At 39.1% G+C, this 26,937-nt stretch overlaps 1 protein-coding gene across 4 annotated transcripts in view; it reads right to left on the bottom strand.

The window, feature by feature from the left end:
• Positions 1 to 26,937, bottom strand: part of RABGAP1L (RAB GTPase activating protein 1 like) — a gene marked incomplete at its 5' end in the record, with an annotated part of 560,236 nt that overhangs the window by 73,095 nt on the left and 460,204 nt on the right. Inside the window, one exon of one of the 4 annotated variants that reach the window (XM_080920562.1) lies at positions 11,508 to 11,618. The exons of the other annotated variants lie outside the window; for them this stretch is intronic. Within the exon in view, the coding sequence (XP_080776688.1) occupies positions 11,508 to 11,618 (111 nt within the window). Of the gene's footprint in view, positions 1 to 11,507; positions 11,619 to 26,937 lie in introns of those variants that run through there. 4 annotated transcript variants of the gene reach the window in all.

Below are 26,937 nucleotides of genomic sequence, written 5' to 3'. Positions count from 1 at the left end.
GAAGTTCCAAGGCAACCTAAGCAGGTTTGAGGCTTCATGAGATACTTTCTCAAAAGTAAAACAAAACAAGTAAAACACTGAACTGAAAGATACACAACAGTTATTGACACCTCAAAGAACCTGGAAATAAAAGGCGCAGAGTTTCTATAGAAGGAAAGGTTAGCAGGGCCTATCGTAAAACATAAAATTTTTTAAATTAAAATGACAGTAAGAACAAATTTACGTGCCTCCTTTTGATAAGTATTATTTATTTAATGTTATGAGTACACTGTCACTGTCTTCAGACACACCAGAAAAGGGCATCAGACCCCATTACAGATGGCTGTGAGCCACCATGTGGTTGCTGGGAATTGAACTCAGGGCTCTGGAAGAGCAGTCAGTGCTCTTAACTCTCCAGTCCCTTTATGCTTCTTCTTAACTAACATTTTCTTTAAACCAAACTACAGTCCTGACTGTATAGGATGTGAGGTTTTGTTCTACAACAGATACAACAAAAGAAAATATACTAAATATCATTAAATCATCAGGGAATTTAAAATTAAGCCCACAGAGAGCTATCAACCTTGTTTCAGGAAGAATGGTCATTATAAAAATCACTCACAGGAACAAATACTGGGGAAGATGCTGAGTAAACTGAACTCTTACTGCTGGAATGTGGAAACAAAGTACATGTTCTCCAAAAGATGAAGATAGAACTCTTACATGACACAGCCATCAATCCCAGTACTGGTTACATATCCAAGGGACAGTAAATCCAAGTACAGAAATACCTGCTCTGCTGCCACACTAAGTTAAACAGAAGTCCATAAGTGTAAATAAATAAAGGAAAAAAAAAAAAAAAAAAAAAAAAAAAAAAAAAAAAAGAACCAGAGGGTCAGATAGAAGCTTGGCTCAAGGGTCATTTTTCATAGACCAGAGCAGTATGTAGCTCAAATCCTGGAGTCACATGGTGTGGTGCAGGTCTTTCTCTCATCCACTAACTTAGCAATCTTAAGAGGCTGTCCACCTCTGAAATACTCTGTGTCCCTTCTCTGTGAAAATATGGGTATTGGCTAAGAGCTGAGCCACTGCAAGGCTTGAATTAGTTGAGACCACGAATCCCTTTGTGTGGTGTATGAACTATGGTATATAAAGTCCTTCTTCAATGATGAAAAAAAAAAAAAGAAATACCTGCTCTGAGAACTAAGAATGAAAACACCTGTGTGTCCAGCAACTGCAACATGGATAAAGAAAATGTAGATTATATGCCAAGGAATATTGTCTCTGTTAACAAGGATACACACACACACACACACACACACACACACACACACACACACACACACACACACACCACATGGAAAGAAACCCTGTAATCTGTTACTATAGGGATGGAAATGGAAGTGATTATTTCAAAATGAAACCAGCCACCCAGAAAGTAATTTATGATACACTCATATGGAGAATATGAAACGGTTCATATCCCACAGCATGTGGTAGTACACACCTTTACTCTCCATACCTGAGAGACAGAGCCAGGTGGATCTTTGTGAGGTCAAGGTCAGCCTAATCTATATAGTATAGAGTTCCAGTAGGCCAGAACTATATGCCACAGGCTGGGAGACTAGCTGGGTAGAGAGGAATGAAGAAAACTTGATCAATGGCAACTGTTTTATAGTTAGGAAAAACAAATTCTGGGCCACTATTGTATAGTATGGTGATTACAGAGGCTAGTAATGTATTATATACATTTCTTAAAGGAAAAAGTCTGGGTCACACCTATAATCCCAGTACTTGAAAGATGTATATAGGAGGATAAGGAGTTCAAGTTTTTACTCTGCTATGTAAAGTTCAGGATCAACTAGACTTCTTAAGTCTCTGGGGGCTTGTTTGTTTGTTTGTATTTTGTTTTGTTTTTTTTTCATCTTAAGAGCTAAAAGACAGGATTTTTCAACTGTCTTTACGACAAAGCAATGATAAGTTATTAAGGAAATAGATATGATTAATCGATCTAGGCATTCCACAACATTTAAAGCAAACATCAAAACGTTACATATGAGGTCCCATGAATTCTCCCAGTAGCCTTCGCTCTTCCTTTTCTTGTAAGTGGCCAGAGGTGACCTGTGAAGATGGTTTGCTAGTCTCCTGACCCAGAAAACCCCCCAATAATCTCACAAATCAAGAGGTTCAAACCTTTGTGTTCACTTTAAGAACACCCAGGAAACTTCCCAGGCCATCAAAGGTATGCATATTCACATAGCCACCAAGTATCTGAAGCATGTCACTTTAAAGGAGCAATGTGTGCCATTCCGGTGGTATAATGGTGGAGTTGGTAGGTGCGCTGAGGCCAAACAGTGTGAATGGACACAGGGACGGTGGCCAAAAAAAAAGAGTGCTGAATTTTTGCTGCACATGCATAAACATGCAGAGAGCAATGCTGAACTTAGGGTTTAGACACAAATTCTGTAGCCATTGAACATACCTAAGTAAAAAAGCACCTAAGATGTGCCGAAAAACTTACAGAGCTCATGGTCAGATTAACCCATACATGAGCCCCCTGCCATATTGAGATGATCCTCACTGAGAAGAAACAGCCAGAACATCAGGTTGCACAGAAAAAAATGATATCCCAAAAGAAACTAAAGAAATAAAAATCATGGTAAGGAAATAAATTCAGCATAAAATAAATGCAGGTAAAGTAAAAAAATTACATGATACCCATCAAATATGTGAAATTTCTATCACCAGTTAAATCATTTAAAATAATTTATTTTATCAGTTAAATATATCAGTTCTCAGTTTAAAATAATTTATATTAATTATTTACTTGTACTTTTCTATGTATGTAAGTGTGTGTCTTGGTTACTTTTCTATTGCTATGAAGAGACACCATAACCCAAGCAACTTCTAAAAGTTTTTTAGGTGTTTGCTTGCAGTTTCAGAAGTTTAGAATCCATGACTATCAGACAGACAGGCACGGTGTTAGAACAGTAGCTGAAAGCTTACATCCTTTCAAGCAGGAAACAGAGAGCTACCAAATCTCTTATCAGTCACCTCCAACAGGACTATATCTCCTAATCTTTCCTAAACTGGTTTACCAACTTGGGCTAAGTATTCAGTATCTGAGCCTATGGGTCCATTTTTGTTCAAACTACCACAGTGTGTTTGTGAGAGTGTATGTTATGTGTGAGCAGGTATCCTCAGAGGCCAGAAAAGGTTATATGCCCTGGAGCTAGAATTTCAAGTAGTTGGCCTCCCTACATGACTGACTACTAGAAATCTGAATTACAATCATCAGGGCAACAGTGTTATTTTTGTTGTACCTTGAGCTGAGAATCCTATTCCTAAGGCAGCGTATGGTCCTCACAATGACTTTGACACTGAGCTGGAGCTCTGCAGTGAGTTTTTGACAGAATACTGGCTTCTCAATTTTCTGTTAACCACACTAAAAATCTGAGTCATTTGATCTTAAAACCCAATGTGTCATACAAGAAATAAAACCATGAGGTCAACATCTATGATGGGGTGAGACTTTGTGGTAATAACTATTTTGAGATCATCCATGACCCTTTAAGTAAACCTTCATTCATGTTCCTCAATTTTCAGGACTGTCTTTCCCTTTACTTCTCTGGAGTTTCATAAGGATGTACACCAAGTATGTCCCCCACCAATCCTTATGCTGATACTCTTTTCATAACAGGATTTGTGAGGCAGTTGTCCCAGAGAGGATGGTTATTCTCCCACAGTAAGAAATGTAAGAAGACTTGCTCTTTCTTTGCCCTCTGCCATGCTAAGCCACAAGAAGATAATCATCTGTGAACAGGAGTCACACAATGCTGGTAGCCTCTCAGGCTTCAGACTCGAGAGGGGAGGAAGTTACCCTCACCTAGTCTCTGGTACTCTGGCTGCAGACTGAACTAAGATATTACTAAGAAAATCTCCCTAAGGAAACTATCTTGCCCCGCAGGCAAGCAGTCTTTACAGAGTGACTGCCAACACTGCCTCTGACTCCATGTTTGGAGCCTGCCATTCCTACTTTAAGCCATTAGGTATCAGAAAAACAGTTAGTTTTCGGATTATGGAATCTTCCTCCCAAAACTCAGTGTTGTTGGCAGTTCACTCCCTAGAAACCTTCCCCACATACTTCAGTTATAACCAGTCAAGAAAAAAAGTGAAGATGACACCTCTAGTGTTTCTACTTCCACCCTGCTTTCGACTCCCACTGTGAAAAGCAAGTTCTTACTCAGGATTAAGAGAAAAACAAACTAGTTCTGCAAGACTAAGGTATGTAACAAACCAGGCTTCTCTTCAGCCTCAGGTTCCTCCCTTCCCCTATGTGATCATGGGGAAAAGTTACTTACTTCCCAAAGTCTCGATCAGACAGAGATGACAACTCTGTCTCTGTGGTAGGTATCAAACATAAATAAGAATTCTCATTAAATCACCTACGCAAATGGGTCTTAATAAACTGCTAGTTATCTATACGATCCAGCCAGCCCCCAGTCCCCCAATAATCAAGGTAGAGTCCTTTACTCTGTCAGCTTAGAACAATTACTGGGGTTGCCCCTAATCTATCTTTCTATACTCCAGACTGTCTACTTTCTAGCTGCACTACCCAAGTATTTGCTGTCTGAGTTATTTCTGCTCCATCATCTATCCTCAGGGGGCATTTCACTCTGGCAAGTGCTCTTAGTTGGTCATGTCTAATGGAGACCTGTTTTCTCTTCTCCCATCTCCGTCTTCCTCCTGGTCACCCCAGCTCAGTAACTGAAACTGTTTACTTCTATTCTCCCCAGTAATTGGATGTAAGCACTTTTCTTTAACCAATAGTTTTAAATTGGAGAATAAAAGGGTTACATGGCATCACTTGATGTACATGAGGATCTGCTCATGGGGCAATCAGATCTTAGTGCCATTGTTTAACGTTGAATACCAACCCCCAACACACCTACCACTGATTGTTAGGATTACTGAATACAGGGAGGAAAGGGGTCACATATAAAGTAACACAAACTATTGAGTTTGTTTGTGTATGCACAGTGAACTAAATGCTTGTATATTTTATAGTATAATAATCCCTATTAGAGCAGTGTGTGGTGGTGCACATCTTTAATCTCAGAACTCAGAAAGCAGGGGTTTTTAATTCCAGCACTTGAGAGACAGAACCAAAACAAATCTCCACAAATTCCAGTCCAGTCTGATCTACAAAGTGAGTTCCTGTCCAGCCAGAACTATATAGTAGGACTCCATCTCAAAATAAAATAAAATTAAAATAAATACAAGTCCTATCCCACACTTAATCCCCCAGAAAGAAAATATACATATAAAAAGAAAGTCTGATCTCATAGGTGTCCCCAGGAAGGAAGCTTATATGGAAACTAAAATATAGCACCTCTGAAGTGTAGAAGAAGCTATGTGGAATGCTTATTTAGAAACACAAATGAATATTACAGAGCTTCTAAACAGATGTAAGCAGGCAACTGAACTACAAGTGAGTCTTGTCTAGACTATAAGGGAATACATAGTATCTGAAAGTGTATGTGTTTCTTTTGTGGGAAAAACTCAGTGAAAGAGGAAGCTGAGGGGAGGCAATGTTGAGAAAGTGAGACAGCAGCCTGGGACCTTTTACTGAGGTGGGGAGCACTGTGTATGTGCTTGTAGGGATATTGCAGGCCAGGTCAAGTCAATGAGAGAAAACAACCAAGAGTAGGGTTCAGCAAAATAATTCATAGCAGGGGAAGGCTGAAATAGATTTGGTGCTTTTGAAATATCAACAAAAAGTAGCTAAGAACTTAAAAAGTGTGATAAAGAAGAATTTAAGTATACACAAAATATATAGAAAGCTATCTTCACCACCCATTTTTAAAGTCCCATGTTCAGTGTCAGCAATCATCCACTATTTAGTCTTTTATGAGTTGCATGTCTGTCATTTTCTTCTATGTGTAGCAGGAATTAGTATTTTATTCTTTTAGAATTGATATTTGTACTCCACTGTGTGGATACACCACTGTGTGTTTAGAAACTGACCACATGAATGGATCTTTGGATTGTGTCTAGATTAGAGCTTCTGAGAATAATGTTGCTATGTCCAGTCATGTGCTCATGGGTTCTATTCAGTATCATTTTTTACCTAAAGATATTGAATCAGCTTCATGCCAAAGTATGCAGACATGTGAGTCAGAGGCAGCGAGTGATGCTATTCTGCATACGATGAAGCTATAAATCTAGATGCTGCACAGCAGCAGTAATCTACCCCTGGATGGAGGAAGCTGGAGATCTCTGGGACAGAGAGATAAATAAGCAAGATGAAAAAACAACAACAAAAGTAATCAGATGGCAGAGATGCAGGATGCCTGCCAACACAAGGCCAGTCCCAGGCTTGCTGCCTATCTATCTCAAAGTTTGCTCTTCCATTTCAATAAGGACACACCCTGGCATCCATGCAACAAATTCCATTTCTTGCTTCATATAATTCAGAATTCTACTGTTAGAATCCTAAGAACCTTAACTCAAAGTTTGTAAGTCAAACAGGGAAAGATTTAATTCCCTGGACTCATTTGAAATTGATAAAAGGTGACAAGATAAGAAATAAAACATGCTCAATAAACAATTTAACTATGGAATAACCTTAATTAGATTTATAATAACTGATTCTAGTCAATATTTGAAATGTCTATTTAGTGATGATTTAGAACTGCATTGATTTTATTATTTTCCTCATCTCTGGCATATGGAATTGCTCTGATTTTTTTTTTTTTTTTTTTTTTTTTTTTGGCTTGCTTGATGCAATTCATGTGCCAAGCCACTAAAGGGGAAGAGACTGCAGAATGCTTACCCTCATCTTCCATCTATAGAACAGAGAAACTGTAGTTCCCTGAAAGAGGCCCCTTCCGTTGCTGGTCCAGTACTATTTTGGTATCTGTCAGTTAGGAATATCTGTCCAGAGCCAACATAAAACAGCCTGTGTTAGATGGTTAAGTGGCTTTGTTAAAGGTCAAGGTTAACTACTGATCAATCAAGTCTCCTTCAGAGATAGAATGATATTCAATTTCAAGATATAAGAGATAGTTAAAGTCAAAATGGGTCGTGTTTTCCTTGTTTTATTCTTGATATCTGGTGTGTGTGTATGTGTGTGTGTGTGTGTGTGTGTGTGACAGACACATAAGCTAGGTCACCTGGGAAAAAGAAACCTCAAATGAGTAATGCCTCTATCAGGTTGGTTGGTAGGCAAGAGTGTGTAGCATATTCTTGACTAGTGATTCATGTGGGAGAGCGCAGGCTACTGTGGGAACTACCACTTTTGGGCAGGTGGGCCTAGGTGGTATAAGAAAACAAGCTGAACAAATCATGACAGTAAGCCTGTAAGTAAAATTTCTCCATGGTCCGGCCTTGAGTTCCTGCCCTGACTTAACTGAATACAGGAATGCCACTGTAAAATGAAATAAATTGTTTTCTCCCCAAGTTGCTTTTTGGTCATAGTATTTATCACAGCAATAGAAAGCACACAACGGGACATTATCTAACTTTCCTATTCTAACACCATGAACATCTTGTGGTAATTTCAACCTGTTCCAATCAGTTGCTCTTTTCACATAGAGCAATTATATCTTTCTGAGTATGACTGTATTTATCCACTTCAAGAACTAATGAAGGTGAGGAATACCTTCTGACACATACTGCCTCGGGCAACTGTCCAGGCACTTGTCAGCAATTTTCCCCTGTATTTCCCCCTGGGGCCATGTGGTCCTTGGCCTGGCCATTTTTGCCTTGCTACTGCTTATGTAACTGAGTCTGTCTTCTCAGCATAGGGGCTCATACACATTCCCCACTATTGGTCCTTGCAGCCATCCCGAGTTCCTGTCAGATCTATACAATCTTCAGGGTGGAAAGAAGTGATACCCTAATCAAGTAGGGTGACCCAACAGTCCCTTTCTCCTATCATATGCACCCTCTCCTTTTCTATATCCCCACACCTTATCTACTCAGCTCACTCCTTCCTTCTGAAGCTCAGAATAGACCCCGTTCCCCAGTAGGGAGTTAACTGGTAAGAGTTCTTGATGTGTTGACATCTTTTTTTGTTTAAAAGATTTACTTATTTATTTTATGTGAGTACACTGTAGCTGTCTTCAGACACACCAGAAGAGGTCATCTGATCCCACTACAGACTGCATGAGCTGTCCCTGTTCACAAGGGCACTCCCCTTCCTTGCCTAGAAAACACCTGACCAGCCTCCAAAGCCCAAGTCACTGTTCTACCCTTACTGTGGAGACTTCTTCATCCCTGTTCAACAGTGGCAATTATTCTCTTGCTGGTTCTACCTCTAGTATATAACAGGAGTCTCATAAATACTGACTTTAGTCCCTTCTCTTATTACATAGAGGAGGGGGCTTTGAAGGGTAGACATTGTACTTGTGCCCAGAATACTGTATTAAGACAAACATTAAAGCAATCTACATATTAGCACTTACTAACATACATCTGAAAGTAATATTCCTTTCATTGTCACTTAATTAGAAAGTTAAAATAACTGAGCAGAATATAAATTGGCATTTAACCTGAAATATTTGTGCCTGTTAGAGTTTGCATTAGCTATTAGGCTTATTCACTGTTTAAATATGAGATCATGCATTTTGAATTTAATATATATTCAAAGCCTTCCCTGGAATACAATAAATATACCATGTGTGGCTTTTCCTATCATTTATGGTACGCAGTTATAAATAGCTGAGGCTGGCACAGTCATGGTACATTTCTGCAGTTCTACCTGCTGAGAAGCTAACTTACTTCTCAAGAGTTCAAGGGTGACAGGCAATATAGCAAGACTGCACCAAAGAAGAAAAGCCTGCAAAAGAACCGAGGATGGCAGAGGTGGAAGAGGCTGGCCACTCTACTCAGAGAAAGGGCCTGGGCAGCATCTGAGTCCCTCCAGTGCTCCTATACACACCTCAGCTAAGGAAGACCTGTATCTCTAAATATAAGGCAGCTAACTTCCAAACTTTCATTCTATATGCCAATTTATTTAGATTTTTATTTAAAAAAATCCTTCAGGGCTAGTAAGATGGCCTGCCTGCCACCAACTCCTGTGTTTGATTATCCTACCTCACACACAAAATAAATAAATTAAATGTAGCTTTTCTGTGTCTTATTTTTGAGACAGAGTTTCACTGTAGCCCTGCTAGCCTAGAAGTCACAATGAAGCATGTCTCTGCTTCCTAAGTACTGGGATTAGTCATGTGCCAATAAGCCTCGCTAAAATAGAATTTTTATTTAAAAGTTTGGTATCCAAAGAAATATTCTATGCCTTTTATATGAAGCTTTTCATATCAGCAATTCTACGCCAACTACACATAAATTACTGACAAAAATGGAGTGATTCTTAGAAAGCGCATTGCTATTCAGTCATGCAGCCGTCAGTCCTTCTCTGGTTCTCTCTCTCCTGCATGCCCTCCTCTCTCTCCAAACACATGAATACAATCTATTTTTACTGAGCAGTGAGATGTTTCTTGTGACTCATCTCTTCAGCTCCTCTGTTCTCTCCACTTAAGTATACTCTGCCATTTCAATTCTGCTGGCTGGCTGAGTGCTGCTTGCCTTTGTGTTGGGAGGGACCAAGTCAGGGTGGTTGACAGGATAGTCAGGTATTCTGTCAATGAGCTACATCTACACACACACACACACACACACACACACACACACACACACACACACACACACATCTGTGTTTGTTTCCTCTCCCCTTTGGTCTAAAAGCTTCTGTAAGTTTTGAAGAGTCAGCTTAGACTCTAGGAGATCTTGACAAAACCTTCAAAAAGAAATGAAAAACTTCTCAATTCTTTGGGTAAATTCTTATGATGGACTATTATGAAATTAGTGGATATAATGAAATTTAAATGTCTAGGATTTTCTTACTCTGACTCAGCATATCTATTTTGTTAGGTAAATAACTTCACAAATGTATTTAATCATAAAAACAGAAACTGTGGGGCTGGGGAAATAGCTCATTGGTTAAGAGCATTTCTTGTGTTTTTTAGAGAACCCAAGCTTGATTCCAAGCACCCAAACATTGGCTCACATCCATCCATAACTCCAGCTGCAGGGGATCGGATGCTCTCTTCCAATCTACTCAAGCACCAGGTGCATACATTGTATACAAACATACATGTAGACAAAGCATGCACATGTGCACTCACGAGTGTGCACACACACATATAAAATTAAAAAATAGAAATTACGTTTAATAAAACATGCCACTGTCCAGATGATTCTCTTAATAAACACTCCAGAAGCATATTATGGTTTTGTCTCAGCTTTCATAACCTAGTTATTTATGCTGCATTCAGGAACCATGAGGAAGTGGACAGTCTAATGAAGCTCTGTGCACTCTTACCTCCACGTTATTATCAACAACTCTAGCTTCCTCCTACAGCACCAATCCCTCTATTGGGTCCTCTAGAACGTTTTTAAATAATTAACTCATAGCTTTTCAATTATGTGTGTTTAAGTTACTATTTTAATGTAATCATATTATGGTACAAAAAGTTTTAAAAATCTATTAATATCATTAAAGAAGTAATCAGTGGCTAATTCCTCCATCTTCCCCATTATCTTACTTTTCTTTTTTAAATAGTTTACTCAGATCAGCAGCTAAACAATGTTAAACCCTGCAACTGGTTGGTAAAACCTTTAAGTCTCTGAACCAATCCAGAATTGTTCCTTTATTTTGTTCATGGTAATTTACTACTTTAAAAACAAAAACAAACAAACAAAAACCTGCCACATTGTGATTTTAATGGTTCTATGCCTTAAAACAGAGAAATGGGGCTTCACACTGATAAGCTTTTCAACTGTCATGCTAAACTTTTCTTCCTTTCTGCTACTGCAAAGAGCACTGGCTAGGCACAGCCAACAGGGCAACAGCAGTACAGGCACAGTTAGGAGTGTGCTCCACAGATGGATCACCTTGTGAGCCTTCCTGGCCAGTGCAAAGATGGAACAACAAACATTGTAACAACATAGTTTTCTATCATGCCAGAACGTACTAACCAAAACTATGAGAAGGCAAAAAAAATAAGAAATGAATTTTTTACAAATATTAAATCACCACTAAAATGCTCCAAGAAGTTAGTTTGCCCTAGTTCTTCCTGGAGATAATATAAGACCTGAAAGCTATTTGATTTCTATTTACAAAGCAATTTGATTCGATTTACAAAACGACATAGCTCATTGAGAGAAATGTTCTACTTCAAAGAGACTGATTGAAATGCATGAAACTATAACTAGTTTCATAGCAGTCATACACAGACACAAAGCAAAGTGGTATTTGGCATTATAAGACTTCCTTCAGCCTCACTACAGTAGTACTTGAAGCACGGTGCCGACACAGAACAGTGCTTATTTATTAAACAGAGCACTGAGCCTGGACAGTCAGCAGCAGTGCTTCCTTTACTTCACAAGCACCTGCCCTCTCTTGCTATGCAAGGTGCCCACTGTGTTACAGAAAGAGGAGCCCAGTGCAAGGCGCCACCTACCATGGACCTGGGCTTGCTGATGGCCACCAGGCTAGTGAGGAAGTCTTCATCATGCAGCTGGCTGAAAACATGGGCGTCATAGGCTACCATAATGGAGATTTCTTCCATCATCTTGCCAGCTGGTTTCTCCACAGCAGCAGCTGCTGCCCCAGCTCCAGACCAGGCTATCCAGGGAAAAACTCTCACGGCAGCTCAGTGCTACTGCACACACCTACCTGAGAGGCAGGGGCTGCGTGTCAAAATCCAGAGGGAAAGAGGGGAGGAAAAAAAAAAAGGCAGCTGCTATCACAGACTCGCCAGTAATTCACCCCAAAGGAAAACAAGAGGTCTCTTATCTATGCGGAAGTGTACACCACAAGCACCTGCATTCTCAACACAGCACAGGAGAACTCCAGGTTTGGGACTCTTCTTTACACTTCAAAAGACAGAAAGAAAGGTTTCCTTACTAGAAATATCCTAGATGAAATTCCTCCCAAAACAAAAGTTGATTTATGTTATGTTCTTGGTAATTCAGACAGTTTCAAACAGTTCATCTCTTCATTGTTAGTTACATGAAGATTCTTCTTAGAAGAAGAGTAATTTTTCTTAAAGCAATCAGTGCTTACTTTTTCTTATTTTTTAGAAAATAAAAAATGGTAAGTCATTATTATTTCTCAGAATTTATAGAATTCTTGGTGCAGTTAAACATTTATCTCCTGAAGTCGGGGGGGGGGGATCCTTTCCCCCTCTGAGTATTTCTGTTAAAAAAAAAAGTACCAAAACATAAAAATGAAACAATTCATCAATACCAGTTGATAATAATTCTCTTTTCTCCCATTAAAATACAAATATCTGATGTGATGCTGAAGAAGCACAAGGGTCTCATTTATAAACTGCTTTCTCCCTGCTGATAAATACACTTAGTCCTTTTATATTTAAAGTTTTCTTTTAATTACTCAAACCAGCAGATAGTCACAAACTATCCATTCCTTAGTTCCCAGGAGTGGTCTTTTCAGGATAGCTGGAGATGGTAAGCAGGCTTTATGTTTTCAGAAGGAAAATTCTCTCAATCACCAAGATAATGGACACACTCCGTACAGTATGGGCAAAGAAAACGGAAGACAGGCATATTCCTCCAAAAGCAGGTTACCTGCTGTTTCTGTATCTGCCCTGAGTATTAGCAGCCAGAGCTACAGTACTGAGAAGTGTTTCTGCTAGTATCAAACATTAATTTGGTAACATCTGTTAAAACAAAAAGAAATACTGCTATGCGTTATAGTCTTTAGGCTTTATCACCAATACCAGGATTATGTTATCTACATTTACTGGCTTGTGAGAAAATGGGTAAGCAAACTCAGAATGAAATCTAGTGTCTGTTATCCCAGGTTTTCCTAAAATTTTTCATATTCCATCGCATGTTTACTTAACTAGTATCATCTTGTGCCATTTAAACGTGACTGTGGGAGTTCTGCAACTCCTGTAAGCGTTCTGTGGTAAAAGCACCTGCTCATAGAAGGGCAAACATCCCTTGCTAGGAAACGGCCAAATCTAATAGGCTTACTTAAACAGAAAAAGCAGTATCTTAAATAAATTCTCACGATTAAAACAACTTCAAGCTGTTTGTGACCCTTCTGGGAGCCAGTAAAGCATGTTTACCTCGTTTCCCCCACAAATGAAGCTTTGTTTAAAGAATTACTTTCATTAAGAATTTCCCAGCACATTTATCTTAAAGATGACTCACCAAGTAAAACTTAAAAGATAGGACTCAGGGTATCAAGGATTATCCGAGCAGTCCATACCTTCTGAATTCCTTTTTATCTTTTCAGTAGTATTTTAAAGATAGCGTGGACCTCATATTTTCATCAGTGCAGCCGACCTGGAGATTTACCGTGCAGGGCAGCTCTCTAGACGCAAAAGCCAGAGCAACCGCTTTCCTACTTCGCAGTCTGCAGTGACTCTACTCTGATGTCTGAATAGCACTGACAAAGACACCTGTTGTGAAAGGTAACCAAACTACTTCCCATCATGCCTTTCTTTGTGCTGGCAACCGCCCAGGGGCAAACAGGAATTAGAACCTCGTTTGAGCAGTCCCCTGCAGCCCAGCAAGAGCACATTTAAAGAAACAATAGGTAATCTTCTTGGTTAAGAAGACTTAAATCCCAGGGGGAAAAAGCCCCGGGGAAATACAGACCAGGCGCCTTAAAGGTGCCCCATATTCAAGTAGAGAGGCTTAAGTGCAAAAGTCGACTTAGCAAACAACTGAAGGTTGTGAAGGCAGCTTTAACTTTACATACATGGTGGGTGGTTTTTCTCAGAAAAACAATTTTATAAGCTCATAACTTCCTTCTTTCAAGAATCCTCTAACAGGCTACTGACATTCATTTCTAAATCCAAAATATCTTTCCTGTCCACTATACTGCTTAGATTTTCTTGAGCAACACTGACTAGAATTTCTAACCTCCTTCTTTATACTTTTGCCATTCTTACATTTCTTAAAATATACATTTTGGGTTTTGCTAGAAAACTAAGGTTTTTCTTTACACAAACAAAAAGTATGCTCTTTGAAAACAGATGATCTTAGGAAAAACTTGTTCCTGTACCATTTTTTTTTTCTTTTTCAAGACTGTCTCTGAAGCAATCTGCTAATATCCTCCCCAACTTCAGCAGCTTTTGTTCACAGTCCTGTTTATGACTAGCCCTTCAGTTTCAGCAGACACCCTTCCTGTGACTCACCCCCTGCCCACTGGCTCATCATCTCCCCAGAGTTCCAGCAGTTCTGAACCTCACAGTATGCCTCTGGCTGGGAGAAATGGTAGTGGTGGAGAATTACCTGCGACCAAAGAAGCAAGCCCTGAGGATACCACCACTTAGAGAAGCTGTGTAGCAACAGGCAGCAGAAAGCAAGGCACTCCTGGTAAACCCCGTCCCAGTTCAAACAGGATCCAGCTAGCTGTCTGACTATGAAGGAGTAGTCATTTAAACTTGGGTTTCAGTTTCCTCTTGGTTGTGTAAATTGACAGGAACAGACAGATCAGTGGTTTCCCCAGTATTCGGAAAAGCAAAAGCAATGTTTCTAGTTTTCATCCACTAAATGGGCTAAGAGAGAGAATGCTTTTTAAATCTCTATCAGAGTAAAGAGCAAAGGGTAACCTGAAATCTAGGGATTAAGGAACTCCCCAGAGTTCTTAAATGTTTCAATAAATGCAGTCTACTTTGATAGACAACTGGAGATTTGCCAATATCAAGTCTTTATACCAAGAAAAAGGGATTCAATGACATGTTCAGAACCAGAGTAACTAAAATATAACTTGAGAATTTTTTCAGATGTGTTAATGTTTTAGGATTCAACCACCAAACCTTTTTTAAATTAACACACAAAAGCAATGGTTTTCATTATGGCATGTGATACAATTGTCACTGTGATTTGTTTTTAATGACACCTCCCACCCCCTACTGCACACCATCCCTGCCTGGTGCCTGCTGGTCTCTTTCCACTGCTTGCTTTTATATCACACTATTTCATTACTATTTTTTTTCCTCCTTTCCTTCCTTCTCCCATGGTTTGTTCTCACCCACATGTATCTACAGATGTTTCTACATGGTACATATGTGTATAAACACAGATTTGAATCTGGAGCCGTGGTTTTAAATGCTGTTTTAAGAAGGTGAACTGAGGGGATAATTTGCTCTGGAGGCTGTTGTCCCAAGTCATCTTTCTAAAACTATGCTTTTAAAGCAAAACCCCATTTGTTTCTTACTAACTAAGTCTGAGCTGAATAACAGGCCCCAGCCTTCCAAGAACATCTATTCTGAAATGTCAAAGTTAGATACAGGAACAGCCAAAATAAAACTTAGGGAAAACCTAAATGTGATGACCTTTTCTAGTCTGTGCTCTCTCAGATAGAGCACAGCAAGAGTTTTATTGTGAAAACAGCACTTGGTTATCCACCAAGAAGCAAACGCATTAAGAAACTGGTCCTGTCTCCAAAGAAAACTCTCTCACCTCATGAGTGTGCCTGCAAAGACTCCTCTGTCTCAGGCTCTACCTGTTGAACATGCTCATCATGACTGCCATAAAACCAGGTCAGGTGGAAAGGAGAACAAAACAGCCCAGGCAGAAATACAGCCCAGAGGGCATAGGGCTGAGCCTGCATAGGCATTGGCAGAGACCCTTACGCCTACCTTCAAGGGCACCCTCATACGTGGTTTTAGATGTTCAGGACTTCATGTTAAGGGATCCCCCAAGCCATGAAATGCCATAGGGCTGATACAGAAAGAGGTAAGATGATGGCCTCTTTTGCTAATCACCAAAAACCTGCAATTCTATCTATACTTAGGTGTACACATTACAAAATCCAAGCTCTACGAGACCAGAACAAAAGATAAAAAACAATGTGAATGAGATACCCTAGAGAGAAACAAGAAAGCTTTCTAGAGTACTAACCATTCCCGACACTGACACTGAGTGGAAAACTGCTAGGACAAAGGATAGAGAAACCTTAGTTCTCTTTAAAATTATACAGAGATAAGGAAAGAAAGCCATTGTTCTAGTGTTCAATTCCAGCCATTCAGCTCATTATCTTCCCTATCTTTTCCGAGCAAATGCTAAGCAAACCCAAAACCTCAGCAAACATAGAAAACCAACCCCAAGGCATTAAGTGAGAAAAGAAAACCAAGACATAAATACCTGCCTGACAGGCTCACTGGATAGCCTCCTGCCTCATTTGCATCTTACCTCAAAGAAAGGGTGAGGCAGTGTCCAGAGGAGGAAAGAATGTCCCTAACCAACAAAACCAGCTTTCCTTCTCAATTAAAAAACTAAAATGCAGAGCAAACATATTCAAATTAAAATCTAATCAGTCACGACGTGCTAAGTGACATTACATATTCACTGATATTTGCTATCATTATGAATGTTGACTATTTCAGACCCACCATAGCCTTTGAGCAGAGTATAGCTGAATTCTACTTAAAGTGACTTTACCTTAATTTCTACAGCATTCAGTGATTTAATATGCTTTACTAGTACCTAAAACAAATACTCTAAGTTATATACTGCAGCCATGTTTTCCCACAAGACCCTGACAGGGTTGGTCTAGGGAACATAGGGCTTTGCTACTATGTTCAAGGCTCTCTCAACCTTCCTTCCTAAACCAAAAGCAAGACCAAATCCTCATGACAAACACCATATAAAAAAATTAGTAATATTGCTAAAGATAGCAATGGTGAATTATGTTCAATAGAGATTAAAGCAATGTTATTCATGGTAATTGTGTATGCTGGCTAGTTTGTTTTTGTTTTTTTTTTTTTTTTTTTTTTTTTTTTTGTTGGTTGGTTAGTTTTTGTCAACTGGATACAAGTTAGAGTCATCTGAGAAGAAAGTACCTCAGATGACAGAATGCCCGGCACCAGACTGGCCTGAGCGCAAAGCTTGTTGGTCATTTTCCTGATTAATGATTAATGTAAGAGGACCCAGCCCACTGTGGGAGATGCCACTGGCTTACAAAGAAGGCTAAGTATGCCATTAGGGAGTCTTATAAGCAGCACTGGTCCATGGCCTCTGTTTCAGTTCCTGCTTTCGGGGTTCCCACCCAAATTCCTTCCCTGACTTCTCTCTGTAATGGAGTATGACCCACCAGTATACGCTGAGATAAACCCTTTCCTTACCAAGTTGCATTTGGTGGTTGTACCACAGGAATAGAAATCTTAGCTAGGTTAATAATATACAAAAACAAAACAAAAAAAAAAAACAAAAAACAAAAAACCCCAGGAACAAAGTTAACCAAAGAAGTGAAAGAACTCTACAATGAAAACTCTAAAACACTGACAACAAAATTGAAGACATCTAGCTTTCTTAGGTTAGAGGGATAAATACTGTTAAATGTTCACACTACTCAGAGGTCTGCAGATTTCACTTCGTAATCCCTGTAAAGATACAAGTGACATTCTACAAAGAACTAGACAAAAACAATTCTAGATTTATTTTGTTTTGTTGTTGGGTTTTTCAAGACAGGGTTTCTCTTTGTGGCCCTGTTCATCCTTGAACTTGATCTATAGACCAGGCTGGCCTCGAACTCAGAGATCCACCTGTTTCTGTCTCCTAAATGTTGAGAGTAAAGCTTCCATTGACAGGCTTTTTTTTTTTCTGATTTTTGTTTTTCTAGATTTGTGTATGTGCATGTGCTCGCACACGCATGAGCAGACACACACACACACACACACACACACACACAGAGAGAGAGAGAGAGAGAGAGAGAGAGAGAGAGAGAGAGAGAGAGAGAGAGAATATCAAAAGCAATTTTGAGCAAACTCAGATGCTTACAGCAGCACTATTCACAAGAGCCAAGAATGCAATCAACTTAAGTGTCCACCAACTGATGAGTGACTAAAGAAAATGTGGACCACAGACACAATGGAATACCAATCAGCCATAAAAAGAAATAAATCTGTTATTTGGGAGCACAAAACAGGGACAAGATATAATTAAGATAAATAAATAAGTCAGGCACAGGAAGACAAAGTACCATATGGAATCTATAAACTATGATGCCGTGGATGCTGAGAGAGAATGGTGGTCACTAGGGCCCGGGAAAGTGCACTGAGTGGCTGGGAAAAGCTGCTCAGTGGGCACTAATCACAGTAAGGGTGGCTCAGTGGTACTGGTGCTACTACAGAGTAGAGTGACAACAAATACTGTGTACCACATATTTAAAAAATCTAGAAGAAAGATTTCTTATATTATCAGCGTAAGAAGCAATAAGTGGTGACTGAAGAGACGGCTCAGTAGGTACTGCCACTGGCTGTTCCTCCAGAGTACCTGGGTTCAGTTTCTAGCATCCACATGGAAGTTCACAGTTATCTGTAACTCTAGTTCCTAGGGATCCAAAGCCCCCCACCTCCTTTTTGTGGCCTCTGTGGGTACAGAATAAAGGTCGTATACATATACATGCAGGCAAATAAAAAATAGAGTAAATAGAAAAAAAATGTAATAAAAAAACATTAAAAATATTTAAGGACATCATTTATTTAAACTGGCTTAAAAATCATACAATATAGCTGGCCATGGTGGAACATATCTTTAATCCCAGAACTCAGGATAAAGAGGCAGATGGATCTCCATGAGTTCAAGACCTATTCACTATATAGACATTGTAGTGAGTTCTAGGCTAGCTGCATCTGGAACCAAAGAAGGACCAGCCATAGTAAGACCATCTCAAAACAAAAACATCATACATCATATATGTGTATCAAAACATCACATGATAACCTATTAATATAATCTTTAGACACTAATTTTTTAAATTAGGCAAAGAAAAACATCCAAGAAGACAAATAAAAGGCATTGCATGTCAAGTCCACACCAGCTCTGCTTTAGACATTTACTCATTGTAGCCATTGCTGCATCTGAGAGCAGTCTGACTGCTGACACAGATGAACCCTGTTAGCAATGACTGAGACAGGTAAGAGGTGGTACAAGGGAACTCTGCAGTGGGAATCTGTCTCTTCCTTTTCCTCTCTAGTTTCCTGACTACAAGACTAACAGAATTTAATCAATTACTTTGCGTTAAATTGAGCAATTGTGACAAGAACAGGGAACAAAGAGAGCATCTGTTGAATAATGATATTCAGCAAAACACCATTACCATGGGCTCTCATGTGGAAATAAATCATCCGTCTTTATAATTGCATTGTAATATGGCTGTACACTGCTCATTTGTACCTCAGAGTCAGAAGAAAGATGCTGTGAGATAGTTTAGAGTCAGAGCTTATCCTGAAGCTTGGCACTGAACAACAAAACTACTAACTCCCTCCCTTTCAAATGACAAGGAGTTTGGGTTAGGGGGACCTGGATGAAAGGGAGAAGTAAATCATAGTTAACTGTGGGCCTGAGGAACTTAGTGACATGACTTCTGCTCATGGTCGTACAATATATGTGGTGCTTTCATTATCCTCATTATAAGAGGCTACCTGACTGAAGAGTTCAAGCAGTTTCAAGTGTGACTAGAAAAGCTAAGGGTTTTCCTTACCTCTGTCAGGTTCATCTCAAGTACAAGGCTGAAGAAAGTCTCATTCAATTTGGATTTGGATTTTGCTGTTCATTTGTTGGTTTTGTTTAGTTTTTGAAACAGGGTCTCACTATGCAGCCTTGGTCTGGAACTCACTATAACAAATCAGCTGGCAGACTTCCTCCCACTGTCTCCCAAGAGCTGTATCACAGGCATGCACACCAAGGGCTGTTACTAAGTATCTACTTAAAAAACAAACAGTTTTTGAGTGATTAGTGTGTGTGTGTTGCCTGTATATCTATATAGCACATGCATGCCTAGTGCCCACAGTAGCACAAAGAAGGTGAGAGATTCCCCCAAAACTGGAATTACAGATAGTTGTGGGTTGCCATGAGGGTACTTGTAATAAAACCCAGGTCCACTGGAGGAACAGCCAGTGCTCTTAACTATAAAGCCATCTCTCCACCCCCTACTTTTTGTCAATTCATTTTAAAATGTTTAAAGATTTGTTCTTTTGTTTTATTATAAATAATTTGTCTGCACAGGTGTATGCACATTACAAGTGTGCTTGATACCTGCAGAGATCAGAAGATAGCACAGGATCCCCTGGAACTGAGGTTACAGATGGTCATGAACCACCATGTGAGTGCTGGTAACTGAGCCTGGGTCCTCTGCAAGAGTAACAAGTACATTGGAGCCAAACCATCTCCTGTTCTCAATTCACTCTTCAATAGACAATATTATTTTGCTTTTAATATATCATTACATACTTAAAATTTTAAGTGAAAACCCAAGTGTCCAATATTATTTATATGGCATTGCCCAGTATAAAGAAAGAGAAGACTGCAGGCAAGTCGTGCATTCCCCTCCAGTTACTGATGAGGACACATGTCAACAGTCTGTGCTACAGCAGGAGTACAGCGGATGAAGTGGATGCCAGTTAAAGGACAGCTTCATAGTCTGCTTTAAGAGTCAGTCAACTGCCTGATGAGCAAAGAAATATAAAAAATATTTTAAAAGATTATTTGCTTAACTTTTATTTATGTTTGTGCCTACCTGAGTTCATGTGTACTACATGCATGTGAGTGCCGAAAGAAGCCAAGAGGGCACTAGGGCCTCAGGAACAGGAGTTACAGATGGTTGTGAGCACTCTAGTGGGTGCTAAGATAACTTCTGAGCCATTGCCAGTTCAGAATACATAATTTTTATTATTTGTAAAATTTTGTGTGTATGATTATTTTGCCTACACGTTTGTAAGTGCACCACGTGTGTGCCTGGTGGTACCTGACGAAGGCATTAGATTCCCCTGGGATGAAAGTTAGAGACAGTTGTGATTTCCTTTTGCTGTCTAATTACTCCGGCCAGAACTTCCAGTACTATGTTGAATAGGTAGGGGGAGAGTGGGCAGCCTTGTCGAGTCCCTGATTTTAGTGGGATTGGTTCAAGTTTCTCACCATTAAGTTTGATGTTGGCTGTTGGTTTGCTGTATATTGCTTTTATTATGTTTAGGTATGGAACTTGGATACCTGTTCTTTCCAAGACTTTTAACATGAAGGGGTGTTGGATTTTGTCAAATGCTTTCTCAGCATCTAGTGAGATAACCATGTGGTTTTTTTTCTTTGAGTTTGTTTATATTGTGGATTACATTGATATAATCCTTATATTAAACCATCCCTGCATCCCAGGGATGAAGCCTACTTGATCATGGTGAATGATCATTTTGATGTGATCTTGTATTCGGTTTGCAAGGATTTTGTTGAGTATTTTTGCATCAATGTTCATAAGTGAGATTGGTCTGAAGTTCTCTTTCCTTGTAGGGTCTTTGTGTGGATTAGGAATGAGGGTTATTGTAGCCTCAAAAAATGAGTTGGGTAATGTTTCATCTGATTCTATTTTGTGAAATAGTTTGGAGAGTATTGGTGTTATGTCGTCAATAAATGTGTGATAAAACTCTGCACTGAACCCATCTGGACCTGGGATTTTTTTGGTTGGGAGGCTTTTGATGACTGCTTCTGTTTCTTTAGGTGTTATGGGATTATCTAGCTGGTTTACCTGGTCCTTGTTTAACTTTGGTATCTTGTAACTGTCTAGGAATTCGTCCATTTCCTCCAGATTTTCCAGCTTTGTTGAGTATAGGCTTTTGTAGTAGGATCTGATGATTTCTTGAATTTCCTCAGTTTCAGTCATTATTTCTCCACTTTCCTTTCTGATTTTGTTAATTTGGATACTCTCCCTTTGCCCTCTAGTTAGTCTGGCTAAGGGTTTATCAATCTTGTTAATTTTCTCAAAGAACCAGCTCTTGGTTTTGTTGATTCTTTCAATGGTTCTTTTTGTTTCTATTTGGTCTATTTCTGCCCTAAGTTTGATTATTTCTTGCTGTCTACTCCTCTTGGGTGTATCTTCTTCCTTTTGTTCTAGAGCTTTCAACTGTGCTGTCAGGATGCTAGTGTATGCTCTCTCCAGTTTCTTTTTGGAAGCACTCAGAGCTATGAGTTTTCCTCTCAGTACTGCTTTCATTGCATCCCATAGGTTTCGCTATGTCATGTTTTCATTTTCATTGAATTCTAGAAAATCCCTAATTTCTTTCTTTATTTCTTCTTTGAACTTGCTGTCGTTTAATAGAGCAGTGTTTAGTTTCCATGTGTATATGGGCTTTTTGTTGTCTTTATTGTTATTAAAGACCAGCCTTAGACCATGGTGATCTCAAAGGATGCATGGGAGTATTTCGATCTTCTTGTATCAATTGAGGCTCGTTCTGTGTCCAATTATTTGGTCAATTTTTGAGAAGGTGCCGTGAGGTGCTGAGAAGAATGTGTATTCTTTAGTTTTAGGATGATATGTTCTATAGACATCTGTTAATTCCAGTTGGTTCATAGTCTCTGCTAGTTTTACAGTGTCCTTGTTCAGCTTCTGTTTCCATGATCTGTCCATTGGTGACAGTGGGGTATTGAAGTCTCCCACTGTTATTGTGTGGGGTAAAATGTATTTTTTTGAGCTTTAGTAGGGTTTCTTTTATGGATATGGGTGCTTTTTTATTTGGAGCATATATGTTAAGGATTGAGAGTTCCTCCTGACAGATTTCCCCTGTAATGAGTAAAAAGTATCCTTCCTTATATTTTTTGATAACTTTTGGTTGAAAATTTACTTTATCTGATATTAGAATGGCCACTCCAGCTTGCTTCTTGGGGCCATTTGTTTGGAAGGTTTTTTTCCAACCTTTTATTCTGAGATTGTGTTTGTCTTTGTCTCTGAGATGAGTTTCCTGTACGCAGCAAAATGCTGGGTTTTGTTTATGCATCCAGTCTGATAGCCTATGTCTTTTTATTGGGGAGTTGAGTCCATTCATGTTAATAGATATCAAGGAATATTGGTTGCTGTTTCCTGCTATTGTTGCTTTGGTAGGTTGAATTGTGCCTGTGTGTTTTTGTTCTTTTGGTTTTCTTCCTTAGAAGTTTTCTTGTTTTTATTATGAGGTGGTTCCCCTCATTGTATTAGGGTTTCCACCTATAATTCGTTGTAGTGCTGGGTTTGTGGTCATATATTGTGTGAATTTAGTTTTGTATTGGAATATCTTCATCTCACCATCTTTGGTGATTGATAGTTTTGCTGGGTATAGCAGCTTGGGCTGGCACTTGTGCTCTCTCAGGATCTGCATGATGTCTGTCCAGGCTCTTCTAGCTTTCATAGTCTCTGTAGAAATCGGGTGTGATTCTGATTGGTCTGCCTTTATATGTTACATGACCTTTTTCCCTTACTGCTTTTAGTATTCTTTCTTTGCTTTGGGCACTTGGTGTTTTGATTATTATGTGTTGGGAGGAATTTCTTTTCTGGTCCACTCTATTTGGAGTTCTGTAGGCTTCTTTTATGCTTATGGTCATCTCATTTTTAAGGGTATGAAAGTTTTCTTCCAGGATTTTGTTGAAGATATTTACTGTACCTCTTAGTTGATATTCTTCACCCTCTTCTATTCCTATTATCCTTAGGTTTGGTCTTCTCATTGTGTCCTGGATCTGCTGCACATTTTGGGTTAGGAGTTTTTTGGGTTTTGCATCTTCTCTGACTGTTTTCTCTGTTTTCAATGTTGTCTTCGGCCCCCAAGATTCTCTCTTCCATCTCTTGTAGTCTATTGGAAATGCTTGCATCTGTGACTCCTGATTTCTGTTTTAGGTTTTCTACCTCTAAGGTTGTCTCTTTTAGTGTTTTCTTTATTATGTTTATTTTCGTTTTAAATTCCTTTTTCCATTCCCTCATCTCTTTGGTTCTGTTTTCTTCTAGTTCTTTGAGTGTTTTTCTTGTTTCTTCTTTAAAAGCTTCTAATTCTTTATGCTTTTCCTCCTGTTCTTGTTTAAGGATCTCTATCATCGTCTTGAGGTAGGATTTCGTGTCTGAGTCTTCTTTTTCTGGAGTGTTTGGCATTCTGCTGTTTGTTGTGATGGGAGAGCTGGGTTCTAGTGTTGCAAGGTTGTCTTGGTTTCCCTGGGGTACATTCTTTCGCTTTCCTCTTGCCATCTTGTTGTCAGTGATTGGTTCTAGCCTTTCCCTTGTACCTGGCCTGTGTCCGTGGATCCCCCTGTTCCTGGTAAAGGATGTTCTAAGTGCCTGTTGTGCACCCCGGAAGCTGTCGGCTGGGAACAGAGGGTCCAATGCCACCGAGTTCTTGGATCCCTGGATCATGCTGGGTGGGCAGGCGCACACTTTCCGTGTGCTCTGCTGATATCTCTCTGCCCCCGACTAGTCAGAATCCCTTCTCACCTGGTTCTTGCCAGTCCTGTGTTGTCTGGGTCTCTGCCTTTCCTGGTGGGGATGTTCCGAGTCCAGTTTTTTGTTTTAAGATAATGACTTACTGAAGACATTCTATTAAAAGGAAACGCCCACCTCTTGTATGTGTTGGGGGTAATTAGCTACCATGGAAAATGCTATCCCAGGAGCTTTTCCTATTAAAGAAAATAAGCTATAAATACCTGAGTCAGCTTTGTAAAATAAAATTGTGAAGCAGCCATTTTGCAAAAAGCTTCATTACAAGTCAAAAATTCTCTTTTCGAACACACACGTTTCCTTTGTTGAAACCCCTCAGTCCTGTGGATTCAGATTGCCTACAATCTACTTAATGTTCCTATTCTAGCCATTTTTAATTTCACAGGATGCAAAGGGACCAGTGAGCACACTTGATGAGATTTTGTTTTTACTGCAGGACACTTGAATAGAAGCACAATGAGAAAAATAGAATTAAGATTAGGCAATGCTTTGTAGGAAACAGGGAAGGACCTGACTCTCAGACAGGTAAACACATCCTCGCTCCTTGGAGAATGACAGAATATTGCAGTAACAGCCCCACCTCCACCTAAGGTCTAAACACTAAGATACTTCTGCTGAATCAAATACAAACCCCCAAAATCACAAGAAACAGCCATTACTTTAATTTAGTCACTAATTCCCTCTCCTAATACCTTAATATATGTCTTCTGACCTCAAAGCAGCTTAGCATTTGAAAGCAAATGCTATTTATAAAAACTAGTGTTTCCTTTGTCAGCATATTGTCACTGGCAGGCAAACAGGGAAGAAGGAAAGCAAGGTTGAAGGAGAAGAGATGGTCACAGTCTAAATACTCCCCTTTGGCTTGGTTTGGTTTTGATACAAATAATATACCTATAAATTAACTACTAATAGAAAGCAGAAATTAGAAGAAATCAAAGGCAAAACAATTTCCTCCTGATTTTGATGATTAGTGCTTAATGAATATAGAAAATTCAAATAAGAAAGTCTTCACCCTCGTGTGAACTCCTCAGGCACTAGACATATACATGGCACATGCTTAATACATGCAAAACACTCATACACATAAAATAAAATAATCTAAACTAATTAGTTTAAAATAGATTAAAGGTTATAGTAAAGATCACAAAGCTTGTGAAAGAAAACTTTGGGATAAAAATCTTTACATTGGTGCTGTCCTGATTTTTGAACAAGACAATACAAAGTAAAAATTAAAAAAAAAAAAGGGACTATACCCAACTAGAAAGCTATAGAAAGCTTTATTATTATTTCTATACAGCAGGAGAAATAATTAACAAAATGAAAAGAAATAAAGGAATGAAATAAGTATTTTTAAATCATGTGTCTAGTGAGAGATTATTAATCAAAATACATCAGAAGTATACATAATTCAATAGCAAACAAGTACACAAACAGAATGAGTCAACTGGAAAAATGGCAGGAAACCTGAGAGACACTTTTCCAAACAACAGCGAATCACCAGAGACATGGAAGTCAAAACCAACAGCTACTGTCAAAAAGGCAAAAAATGCCCAGGGCATCTCCCAGTGCTCAGAGACAAAGACCAGAGAAGGTCTATGAGTTCCAGGCCAAGAAAAGCTACATAGTGGGTTTCATAAAACAACAAAAGAGAACAAGTGTTGGTGAGGGTGTGGAGAAAATAGACCCTTATATACATTGGGATATAAATCTGCGCAATCCTTATAGAAAAGAGCATCAAGGTTCTTCAAAAAAGATATTAAGAGAAATGTTCTTTGGTCTGCAATCACATCACTGAGGAAGTCAGCATTTGTATTTGGTGGGATATTTTTGTTGCTGTTTTATTTTGAGTATTTTTCTTCTCTTTTTCATTTCTTTCCTTTTTTTTTTTTTTTTTTTTTGATACAAGGTGTCACTATTTAGCATTGACTAGCCTAGAACTTACTATGTAGACTAGGCTAAACTTAAATTGACAGATATCTGCCTCCCCAGTACTGGGATTAAAGACATGTCCCACCATGCACTATGAACTCAGTATCTTGAAGGGATAACCACACTTCCATGTTCATGAAGCATTATTCACAATAAGCAAGAATCAACTTAAGTGACAGTTAATGGGTAGCTGCATATAGAACATGTTGTATACAAGAATGCACATATGAATGTATGTGTATATATATCTCATATATATGCTTCCACATGTAAATTGGGTATGTGGTAAATAACCTTAACCTTAACCCTAACCCTAACCCTAACCCGAACCCGAACCCGAACCCTAACCCTAACCCTAACCCTAACCCTAACCCTAACCCTAGCCGTAACCCAGTGTACTATAATAGACAAGTATTGAGCTTCATCCACAAACTATTTTTGTTGTTTTTTTCAATTTTGTTTTATTTTAAGACTTGGTATCACTACGTTTCCCAGGTTAAGGTTGCAGGTATGGACAACCATGGCCAGTTTGCCTCAAATACTTTTAAAACCCACACTGAATAAAACTTATTGGAGAAACTAGATGAAGCCAGCTTTTACAAATAATCACAGGGAAACATCTTACATTAGTGAAGAATATCATAATGGGAGAGAAAAAAGTGTTTTGTTTCTCGGATGTAATTGACCTTGTATTCTGTAATCAATATGCCATGTGAATGTCTTACTTTATTTTAAGACAGCAGCATGGGAGAGAAGCCAAA

The sequence above is a fragment of the Micromys minutus genome (assembly GCF_963924665.1).
Source record: "Micromys minutus genome assembly, chromosome: 1".
In the NCBI taxonomy this organism is placed as follows: Eukaryota; Metazoa; Chordata; class Mammalia; order Rodentia; family Muridae; genus Micromys; species Micromys minutus.
This window is presented reverse-complemented; position numbering and strand designations above follow the sequence as displayed.